This window comes from Cygnus olor, chromosome 26, assembly GCF_009769625.2.
Source record: "Cygnus olor isolate bCygOlo1 chromosome 26, bCygOlo1.pri.v2, whole genome shotgun sequence".
NCBI lineage: Eukaryota > Metazoa > Chordata > Aves > Anseriformes > Anatidae > Cygnus > Cygnus olor.
The window spans coordinates 392,532-403,736 of record NC_049194.1 but is presented as its reverse complement, the minus strand read 5'-3'; the positions used below and the strand labels follow the sequence as shown (position 1 = coordinate 403,736).

The following is an 11,205-nucleotide window of genomic DNA, read 5'->3' as shown; positions in this document are numbered from 1 at the left end:
CAGCCTCGGGGCTTCCACACGCTGCTGGGAACCCTGGGGAGCCGGCGCTTGTCCCGACTCGCCCCAGACCACCCAAAAAACGGAGGGAAGGAGCCGCCTGACTCACGGCCGTGTTCTGGGAGCCGAAATCTCCCGCCCATCAGCAGCACTGACGTTGCTGCCACAGCCCATGCCTGCTGCCTTGGTGTGGGTCAGCGCCAGGAGCCTCGGGGCCAAAGCCCAAGGGCCAGGGCTGGGGCGGGTGGAGGAAGGGGGCAGGAAGTCCCCCGGCCCCGTGTGCTGCAAACACTGGCACCAGGGAAAGCCCTGGCAGAGCCCTGGCCGTGCCCCTACACCCATCCCGCAGGCAGGGAGCAGCTCAGAGGTGAGCGGGGCAGGTACCAGGGCCACGGGTCGGGGTGGCCGGGCCGCGCGCTGACCCCAGCCCCGGGGCAGGGGACCCGGCCGGGGGCACGGCCACAGCTCCTGGCGTCCCACGGGAGCCAAGCCGCAGGCTGCAGCCCGGCTCCTGCGACTGCGTCCGCCGGGGGAGCAGCGCACATCAGGACTCAATTAATGGCAGGAATTGTTTTGTGAAATACCAAACCCTTACGGCACTCACTGATATTAGGAACATATTTGATTTGCATTGCTGGTTGCTCTCTTTTTTTTTTTTTTCCTCCTCTCTCTCCCCTTTCCTTTCTTGTTGCTGCTCAGAGAGACTTGGCCAGGGTGGAAAAACCCCAACACAAAGCTGAAACAGATGCTGGCGGTGGCCTGGTGCAGCCGGGGAGCCGGGGCCGAGCAGGGCACGCTTCACCTGCTCCCCGCCGCCCCGCCACGGGGACGCTGCCGCTGCTGCGAGCTCGGGCCGGTGCCCACGCTGGGACGGCTGTTACCGGAGGGGACAAAGCTCCTGGGACGCGGTGCCACACGCACCAGGCACCCCCCCGTACACATCTCCCCTGCCCCATGCCTGCTGCCGCCCTGCAGGTCCCACGGCACGGGGGCACAGCCCCGTGGGACGCAGCAGCACAACAAAACCAGACCCGCAGCACCTTTTATTCTTTTTTTTTAATTGTAATCCAAATTGTAACACAGCCGTAAAATGCTCCTAACAATATGGAATAGGAAATGTATATGTTCCCATAGCATCTGCCTCAGGAATCAGAACACAATCATACAAAAATAGAAAATAGGGTATTTTTATATATATATTATATATAATATGGTATTTATATAAAGGCAACAGCTTCTTGGTGTCAGAGACGAGATGGTATTTACACAGGTCACAACGCGCACAAAAAGAGAGAAGTAACAATAAATACAGAGGGAGTGAGAGAGCAGTGGGTGCGGGAGACAGGGGCCAGAGGGGGCTGCGCCTGCCCCTGAGTGGGGCTGGGGGTCCCGCGGGCGCTCCTGCCCCGTGCCCCTGTGGGGGCTCCGCAGCCCCCTGCCCCGCAGTGGTCCGGGCTGCTTGCCGAGGGGTTTTGGCCACGGCGGGGTGAGCGAGGGCGAGTGGCAGGCTGCGTCCCCATCGCACCGAGAGGGCTGGAAGCCTGGTCTGAGTGGGCCTGGGAGAACCTAAGCTAAAATCAGTTTTAGCATACACGTGCTAAAACTTCAGGGGAAAATAACATACATATATATATGTGCATATATATATGTATATAAAAACATAGATCTATCCGTCCCAAATCCGGTGCAGCTCCGTGCTCCGTTTCCTGCTGCTGGCAGCTGGGGCTGAGCCCCTCCGGGGAAAGATAAAGCGCAGATTCCCACTTGACCCCGAGGTCCCGGCCAGAAACGTCAGCAGAGTACCAAGAATTCAATCCAAAAATAAATAGGCCCGGGGCGGCCATCCAAGGACACATGGGGGGGGCAGCGCACAGCGGTGCGGACGCCCCCTCGAAGCTGAGGGCACGGAGCAGCCCGGGTGGCCCCGCGCAGCCCCGGCACGGCTGGCAGGGCCGAGAGCCGGGCCCTCTGCGACTGCATAACATACACAGATATAAATAAGGACCTTTTATCTTAATAAATATCAGGTATATGGTTTGTACAATATACACATAATGCCCCTGTCTCCTGGGTCCGGCCTTGTGGCGAAGGAAGGATTCACACGTAGTTTTCCTCGGCGTTGTCCGTCTCCAGGGAGAACTTGGCTGCGGCTGGAAACGGGGGCAGAAAAGGGGGAAAGCGGTGAGTGGGTGCAGCAGGGAGGCAGAGCCCCGCACCGGCAGCCCCAGGTGCCCCGCGCCCCGCTCACCCGAGCAGCTCCCGTAGTGGCGCACGCCGATGGAGCGCCCCAGGTGGCACGTGGCCCGCCGCAGGTGGCATGCCGACGGGTAGGTGACGTTGTTGTTGCCGCAGAGGGCATGGTCCAGGCTGGTGGGCTCGGGGCAGGGAGCCGTCCGGCACGTCACGCAGTGCGCGCTGCCCGTCTGGTCCACCACGCAGGTGTGGGTGCCAGGGCACACCACGCTGGAGCAGGACTCTGCGGGGAAGCACAACGCGGCCGCAGCTCAGCAGCCCCGGGCAGGACAGGCCTGGGACCGCCGGCCTGCTGCCACCGCGCCGGCGGCCGCGCGGGGACGAGGGAGCAGGAGCTGTCCGTGCCTCGCGGAGCCAACGACCCCACCGCAGCACCCAAGAGAGGGCGCAGGGCCGGAGCCCGGCTTGGCCGATGGGACCTGGCTGGGACAAGTGGCCCCACGCAGGTGCCTTGGCAGAGCAAGCAGGGGCGGCGAGGGCCTGCAGGGGCAGGATCAGGCCCTGGGCAGGGCTCGGAGCCGCGCAGGAGGGCGGGGGGGCTTGTGCACCCCCAGCCCGCAGGCCCTGCGCAGCTGGCTGCCCCCGTGGCACCAGCCCCACGCCAGCGCAGGGGCACGGCCGGGCCCGGCGTGCTCCCCGGATGCTGTAAACACTGTTTGAAGCCTTCCCTCCTCCTTCCTCTATTTTCCTGCTGGATTGGAAGGAGACTTGGCATCTGCAACTCCCAGCTCGCAACTCACATTTCTTGCCCCAAATTTTACTGTGCAGTCCAGAGCTTGACAGGCAAAGCATTTCAGAGAGGAGGGCTGGCAAAAATAATCATAATAATTCTGACAGTTCTTGGCAGGGAAAGGAGGATTACTGCTCTCTTTTAACAAAACAACAAAAAAGGGGCTTGATGTTTGGAAGTGACATTTTACGGACTGCTATTCCCCAGCCGCGGCGAGGCCGAATCCCCCGTCGCACTGACGAGCCGCTTCGGCATCCGAGGCAGCTCCTCGGCCGCCCGGCTCTCGCCGCTGCGTCCCCGCTGGGGTGCCGGGGCCGGGGCCCTGGAGCGGGTGCCAGCTCCAAGCTGCTCCACCCTGCTGCAGGCAGCGGAGCGGGGGCGATGCCGGGGCCAGCAAGCTCGGCCGCTAGTGAACTCCTCTGCGCAGCACTCAGGCGGGGAGATGCAGCTGGGAGGCGGGGGCCGGGCTCGTCCCCCCCCGCCAGGGCATGGCAGAGCGAACCTGGGCTGCGGATCTGCCCCTGCTGCACCACGGGAGGGGAGGGAACTGCAAAGGCCTCTCCATCTCCAGCAGCTGCAGCCTCGGTGGCTGGGCTAATGGGAGCCCTGGCTTCCCGGCGCAGGAGAGGTGGGGGCAGTGCCCGGTGTGCTGGCAGCACGTGCCCGACCCACGCGGCCTCTCACCACTGCAGGACCTCGCAATGCTCCGGGAGGACCGATGAGCATGTGTAGTCTGGGGCCACGCAGCGCTGTCGGTCTCCTTTTCCCGCACGGGCGCAGCTCCGACCGCTCTCACGCGGTGCCGGGAGCCGCGAGAGCCGCGGGGAGCGGGGATGGGGCAGGGCAGGGGCACTACCAAACCTACTTTTGCATTTGCCCTGGTACATCACTTCCAGGTCGGGGTGGTCTCTGCACTTGGCCGTCAGCAGGTCGCACTCGTCCCGGTAGGTGTAGCCGTCGGAGCCGCAGACCTGCAGCTTGCGGGGCAGGCTGGAGCAGTCGGGGGCGCAGGCGCACTGGGGCCGCCCATGCTTCATCTTGCACACCTTGTCGGGGCCGCACACCACCCCCTCGCAGCTCTCTGCGGAGAGAGAGGGGGGCAGCGCATCAGGACGCGGCACAGACCCCGCAGCACCGCGCCGGGGCTTACCTGGGGCTGCCCCCGGGCCCCACAGGGGCTGCGCCGCACGAACGCTGCCTGCAGCAGCATCTGGATCTGCTCAGCGCTGCGAAGGAGCAGGTCGTTGGCTGCGGCGCTGAGCTATCATCCAACACTTACCCCAGCCAGAGAGCTGGCCCTCAGATCAGCACCAGCTAATTCATTTCTATGTATTTATTTTTTGGAAGGAGACATTTCTTTTTCTTATGCAATGGAAAAAATCTATCTCTGTAAGGCCCCAGATCCTCCAGAAGGAACTGGGCTTTGCAAGTTGTCTGGGCAATCAAGAGCTCCGCTTTAATCAGACAATACCCAGCCCTGTTTTGCTCCAGGCCTCCGTGACTTGAACACAAGAGCGGGTCACAGCAGCGAGCGGCAGATCCCCCGTCCCGTCCGCTTCCCGGCGGGAGCAGGCGAGACAGACGGACGCATTGTCCCGCGGGTCGCCTCCCCACGAGGACGGCGGCGGGGTTCAAAGCACCCTGGGGCCACCACGGCCCCAGGAGCAGGGGACAGAGAGGGGCCGCCCGGCCCCAACGCCGCTGCCTGCACCGGGAGCAGCATGTGGGGCAGCTGCGAGCCCCTTACCCTATGTCCAGGCACCCACAGTGCCACCCCGAAGGGACTCCGGGCAGCCCTGGGGATGGGGGAGGCAGGACCCAGGTGTGTCAGCACCCTGATGGGAGGGGAGCGGGGAGGGAAGAGAACCCCGAGCCCAGATTTACCCCAGAGCAGGAGGGATTCCCGCAGACAGGGTGTGTGCTGGGAAGATGTCAGCGGGGAGATGCCTGGAGATAAAGCAGGGGGATTTCCCCGCAGAAGACGGGGTCACTTGGGGAGACGGCAGGGGGAGGTGGGGGAAGGGGAAATCCCCTGTCTGCTTGGCCCAGCGTTCCCAGGGGAAATTCCCTGGTGGGAGACGCAGGGAGACGGGCGGTTTCCTGGTTTGCTCCTTGATTTCCATAGCTGGGGCCTGTCCAAAATGGCTCCAAGGGCAGGGGCAGCACAGCAGGGACAAGACGGGGCACGGAGGGGCCCGGCCCCAGCAGCACACAGGACCCTCGCTGCGGCGGCACGGCACGACCCATCTGTCCGTCCGTCCCATCTCAGCAAGGCAGTGAGGCTGCAGAAGCATCCGCCTGTGACCTGGCCCCATGGCCTGGCTCTCCCATCCACGCTGGGTCCCTGGGGGGGACACCGTGTCCCCGGCAGCTGGAGCCAGGAATTTCTCCAGCTCCCCGCCGGAGCCGTGGCGCAGCCCCCGGGGCCTGGCCAGCACCTTCCCGCAGGGCTCGGCCGCCCCGGCTGCCGGCAGGGCTGGCAGCTGTGACCCCGTTATCCCGGACTGACCCAGGCCAGCCCCACGAGCGTGCAGCACTGCCCTGGCCACCCAGCTCTCCCAAGCCCCTGGAGCCCGGCGGGGAGCACGCACCAGCTCCGTCTGGACGGGACCAGCAGGGCTTTCTGAGGGGTGGGGAGTGGCAGCGTACGTGCCGTCCGGGCTCTCCGTCCATTTTCCCTTGGCTGGATTCTGCCCAAGCCCCGCTGTCTGACCCTGGGAAGCCGTAATCCCCCCACTGCGGTCACCCTGCGCACCCCCAGACCCGCTGCAGACCCCCCCGGCCAAGGGCTGCCTGCCCCCTCCAGCCTGGGAGAGCAGCCGGTACCGGTGCTGGTGCCCCTGGCACTGCCCAGCTTCCCTGGCTGCCACGGGGAGAATGCCAGGGCCAGGTACCTTGCAGGATGCATCCCCGAGTCCGGCCAGGGCAGCCGAGGCCAGAGGAGCACGCTGGGGGCTGCAGCGCCGAGGGGCGGCGTGGAGGCGCTGGAAGAGGCTGTTTTCTTAAGAGCCTTTTTTTTCCCCCGCTTTAAGCAAATAACGAAGTGACCTTCCAAAGACCTGCTCCTGACTACTGTGGTCAGCAGGTCCTCGAGCATGTTCTCACACGGCCACGCAAGTGCGACGAGGGGATCCGTGCCTCCGGCGTGCGCCAAAACATCTGGAGGGCCTGGAACTCACAGCTGGAGAGTTTCCATTTCTGGAGCTGCCCGTTATATAAAGCCATTTCACACACGCGCTTGGAGACGTTGGGAGGAGGAAGGGGGAGCAGAGGGGAAGAAATAGATCTTTTTCCCTTAAAAAAAACTGAAAGAAGTTTCCCTTTAACCAGACCTGGAGAGGGCAACGGGGCCGGGAGGCCCCAGCCCCAGCAATCTGTCAGCCTGGGAGCCACAGGACAAGGCGCACAGCCCCACGCCGCAGGGGCGACAAAAGCGCGCGTTGAATGAGAGCAACACGGGGCTGGCGGCTGCGCCACGAGCCCAGGCCCTCGGCAGCACCCTCCTGGGGACCCAGGAAGGCACTGGGAGCCCCAGCCCAGCCCCACTGCTGCTGCATCGTGGGGTCAGCATCCTCCCCAGCACGGGGCTCAGCCCCAGGGTCTTCCCCAGCCCGGTGCCCAGCAGCGGCCGCGCTCACCTTTGCAGGGGTGGCAGGTCACCAGCCCCAGGAAGCCCAGCAGGCTGATCTTGTTGCCTGGGTAGGTGTAATTAGACCAGGCCACGTCCACGTTGCCGTTGGCACAGCATTCCTCCCACGTCACGCCCGTTTTCAGGATCATGGTGCACTTGGCCTCCTTCCCCTGCTGCAGCCAGCAGATCCCACCTGCGGAGAGGGCAGAGGATGAGGCGACCCCAGCATGGCCCTGCCACCCGCCTCACCGCCAGGGCATGTGTGGGGCTGGTGCACGGGGACCAGCATTTGGGGGCACTAACGGTGCCCGTGCTGCACTCACCCTGGCACGGGGGCTGTCCTGGGCCAAGTGACCACACCAGCCCCCAGCACCGCACGCTTTCCTACGCGGCCTGGCCAGCATCCCAAAGCCCCGCCAGCAGCACCGTGGGTGCGATGCCCCGGGAGCTGCCCGCCCGGCGGGCCAGCACGGGGCCCTACAGCCCGCTCCCTGCGGTGCTGCCCAAGGGGACAGTGAGAACAGGGCCGGTGGTGCGTGCGCGGCACCGTGAGCCGGCGTCCCCTGGCGTGCGCCAGCGTCCCCACGGAGTGACCGACCCCGCGCGTGGGAGCCCGACACACACCGCCTTTGTGCGGGGCCGGCCGGCAAACAGGGCACTTGACACAGCCCTTGGGACGCAGCCAGCCCAGCAGCATCTGATCCCACTGAGTCAAAAGCCTGTTTGTTCCTTAACCTCATGAGCAAATCATTTATACTTTTTTTTTTTTTGTGAGTGATTCCTTTGCAATTTCCGCCTCTGCGAACCAGCCTCTTCTGACGCTTATTTGGGTTTATGTTCTCATTAGCTGCGTTTGAGGTTTGCTAAACGGCTAAAGATGTGAGGAAGGGCTGGGGGCAGGGCCGGATCCTGCTGTCTGACACGCCAGCACGGGGCTGGAGCCACTCCCCTCCAACTGGGGTGCCCTGATCCACAGCGGGTGTCAGCACCCATCCTGGCCCCCTGGTCCCCTATCCCCTCCCTCCTGTGAGCCCCATTTCAGTTTGGCCTTAAGCACGAGGGGCTCTCGCCGTGGCTGTGGCCAGCAGCAGCTTCCCGTGGGGACCGGAGCCCATCGGGGCAGGCATGGATGGAGCAAACCCTGCCCAGCCTTGAGCCGCAGGTGTCCGGGAACCCAGGGCCTGGGCTCCTCCAGAAGTGGCAGCAGGGCCAACGTGTCCCTGCCATCTGCACCTTTGTCCTCCAGGAATCTGCCTAATCACTCTTCCAAGCCCATTTTTCCTTTACAATCTCCCATGGCCCCAATTCCCCCCATGGTACTGAGCCAGAAGTTGGGTGCCAGCTCTGGACCGTGCTCACACCGGGACTACCCCCCTCCTGCCCAGACCCCCGCAGCCCCCGGGGCCAGCAGTGATGCCGACACCAGCTCCCGCGGTGGATCAGCACGGAGTCTTGCCCGCTCCCACGCTGAGGACGTGGCTGTGGCAGCCTCACCAGCATCCCCCACGGCCATCCCTCACATCAGCAGCAGCCCCAGGAGCTCTGCGGCAAAGTTAGATCCTTGCTTGCTCCCTCTGCTTCTGGGCTGAGAGGAGCTCCAGCAGCAGCCTGAACGTCACATTTAGGCCATGCAAAACATGAGCCCCAGGACGGGCTCAGCCCTGCTTTGGAGTCTGGTCCCGAAAGCGAGCGGTGCAGCACGCAGGAGCTCTGCGCCGGTGGCACCTGCCCCAAGGCTGCGCGCACGCGGCCAGCCCAGAGCTTCCCAGCCCCAAATCCACCCGCAGCTTTTCCATGGCCCACGGGTGCCCGATGCCTGCAGGGAGAGGCCTCCAGTGGACACCCCAGGACGTCCCCATCGTGAGGCATGCTGTGCTGGGGAGGCAGGGTCTGCCCCTCCTGGGTGCTGGACAGAGCCGTCCCGTTCCCCCTGTGCTGCTTCGGTTTGTCCCCAGTGAGACCCAGGAGCCCCCTGTGCTTCCAGTGCCCAGGAGACAGTTTCCAAGTCTGATAACTTCCCAACAGGGATCTTTGGCTACTTTAAAATAGTTTCATTCGCAGATCATTTGCCAAAAGAAAGTGGGTCAGCTGCTCACATCTTTATAAGAAAAAAAAAATTTAAAAATATTCAAAACACGGAGTCTCCTCTGCTGCTACGTACGGGAACCTCCTGCCCTCACCCCAGTGCCCAGGCTGCAGTGCTCCCTCGTCACCCCATAGCCCCAGAACGCCCTGCACAGCATCAGCGGGCAGGAGAGCTCAGCAAGCTCCTCACCCTGGACCGGGACTGTGCTCTGAACACACCTGGCAGCGTCCAGCCACGCCACGGGGATGGGACGGGTCCTGACGCCCCAATGCTCACGGCAAAGCCGCAGGGAGGCTGAACGGGAAGCGGGCCACAACGCAGGAGCAGCCCCGAGCCCCCGGCAGGCGAGCGGGAGCCACTTTCACACCTCCCACGGGGCCAGCTCCTGCGGACACGGGAGCGCCTGAGCCCCCGCGACTCCCACTGCGCCTGGGCGGCCGTACCCGGGGCTGCACCCACGCGCTCGTCCCCGCAGAGCCAGGGCAGGGAAAGGGGGACGTGCTGCGGGCAGAGCCCACGGCCGCGGGTCAGGTGGGGGCAGCGCGGGGGCTCTCTGGGTGCCCCATCCTCCAGGTTTCCCCAGCCAGCGAGGCTGCAACGCTCCTGCCTGCAGCGGGGCCTGGAGGACGTGTGCTGGGGCAGGGACAGCATCAGGGTGCTCGTGCCTGGGGCCTCTCGCTGTTTGAACTGGACCTTGCCAAGCAGCAAGCGGAAATCTCGTGGGCTGGGGCGATGCTGAACATGATCCTGGGGGCCGAAGCCCCTGCAGGGACCCTTGCAGGGATCCCCCCGGTCCTCTGGGGCACCTCGACCTGCTGCTGTCCTGGGAGCGCTGCTCCCTGCCCGCGTTGGCAGCGAGTGATGGAGACGAACGTGATTGCACGAGGAGGAAGACGGAAACTCCAGCGCTGCTGCAGGAGAACCGACGCTGGCAGGCAGCGACCTCGGCTCAGCACAGCGGTGCTGGCAGGGCCGCTGCGATCCCGGCTGGCCTGGGCGCTGGTGGCTCCTGTGAGGGAACGGCCACCGAGCTGCCGGGCTGCCTCCGAGCGCCGCGGAAGCCACCGGTACGGCCACCCGACCCGGGAGGGCTCGGAGCTGCAAACTCCACACCCAGCCCGGGAACCGGCCGCGGCTCCCGGCTCTTCCCGTCCAGGCCGGGCGGCTCGCAAAGCACCGGAGCACGGCGCTCAGCACCCGGGGCGCTGAGGACCGGGACCCCCCCGGGCAGTGCTGCGGGGCTGGCAGCACCGGCGGCTCCGCTCACCTCCAGCCCCGAGCCGGGAGCCGGGAGCGGGCACCGGCGCTGCCCCGACGCGGGCCACGGCGGCGGGGCCTCGCTGCAGCCCCGGCTGCACAGCGGCGGCCCCGGGACCGCCGCGGCCGGAGGTGGCCGGGGCGCCCCCGGGGCTCGTCGCGGGAGGGACGCGCGGGGACGGCGCCGCCGTGAGCCGGTGCCGCAGGGCGGCGGGGCACCGGCGGGGAGCGCCCCCCCCCGCCCCGGGCCACCGGCGGCGGCCGGCTGGGGCCGGACGGGGCGCGCCGCGGGGCACGGCCCGGTAACGGCGCCGGGACCCGGGGCCGCCGCAGGCACCTGCCGGCGGGACGGGACGGGACGGGACGGGACGGGACGGGACGGGACGGGACGGGCCCCGCCAGCTGCCGTCGGGCGCGGCCGCCCCGTGCCCCCGCGGCCCCCCCGCCCCCCCGCACTTACCGTGCGCGGCGTCGCCGCCGGCGGGGCCGCAGAGGGCGAGCAGGCAGAGCGCCAGCCGGAGCGGCATGGCCGGGCCGGGCCGGGCCGGGCGGCGGGACGGGACGCGGCCGGGGCGCTCCGGGACCTGTTGCCTGTGAGGCGGCGGCGGGGCCGGCGGCGCTATAAAGCGGCGGGGCGGCGTGAATCACCGGGCGGGGCGGCGGCGGGCGGGCCGGGGGGGCCGGGGGAGCGGGGGGGGCGGCGGGCGGCAGCGCGGGGGGGCGCGGGGCTCGGTGGCCGTGTGATGTCCGTGTGGCCGTGGCCGCGCGTCCATGTCCGTGTGGCCGTACGTCCGTGGGGCCGCGGCCGCCGGGCTGGACCGCACCGGGTGGCGATGGGGAGGGGGCCCCCGGTGGCGGCCCCCGGTCGCGGGGAGGTTTGGGGGTGCCCCCGGCACGGGGGAGCCGAGCAGCGGAGGCAGCGTCGAGGCAGGAGGAGCGAGGTTTGTGCGGGGAGAGCCCGGGGTGCTGCTGGGGTTGGGGCCCCAGCCTGCCCACCCCCTCCAGCCAAGGCCGGAGCGAGGCCCTGGCCCCCGCCGGGCCCCCCAGAGCCCTCCCGAGCAGCAGCCGGGTCCGGCCCGTGCTGGATGGCATCCTTGCTTCGCAAGCAGCTCCGCAGCCCCGCTGGCAGCCCAGGCCGTGCCGTTAGGGAAACCGAGACACAGCCGGGTTCCGCTTCCCCTGGCAGCGTCAGCCCTTGTGTGAGCCGTGCGGGGAGAGGTGGGGAAAGGAGAAGAGCTGGGGGGGCCGCAT

At 66.7% G+C, this 11,205-nt stretch overlaps 1 protein-coding gene across 1 annotated transcript; it reads right to left on the bottom strand.

Annotated features, from left to right (window-relative positions):
- Window positions 1-1,035: 1,035 nt before the first annotated feature.
- FSTL3 (follistatin like 3) lies at window positions 1,036-10,573 on the bottom strand. The gene is made up of 5 exons (XM_040537632.1): window positions 10,415-10,573; window positions 6,619-6,804; window positions 3,846-4,061; window positions 2,246-2,473; window positions 1,036-2,147 (listed from the first exon to the last, which is right to left on the bottom strand). Exons 1-5 carry the CDS (start codon window positions 10,479-10,481, stop codon window positions 2,095-2,097), a joined length of 750 nt encoding a protein of 249 aa, XP_040393566.1. The 5' UTR covers window positions 10,482-10,573; the 3' UTR covers window positions 1,036-2,094.
- Between the last annotated feature and the right edge of the window lie 632 nt (window positions 10,574-11,205).

Bases quoted from the DNA above. Each gene is read 5' to 3' on its own strand.
- FSTL3 (XM_040537632.1), bottom strand. From the start codon at position 10,481: ATGCCGCTCCGGCTGGCGCTCTGCCTGCTCGCCCTCTGCGGCCCCGCC. The intron at 4,062-6,618 runs GTGAGCGCGGCC...CTCTCTCCGCAG, and splicing joins GACCTGCCACCCCTGCAAAG to AGAGCTGCGAGGGGGTGGTG. The intron at 2,474-3,845 runs GTAGGTTTGGTA...GCTTCCCCGCAG, and splicing joins GTACCAGGGCAAATGCAAAA to AGTCCTGCTCCAGCGTGGTG.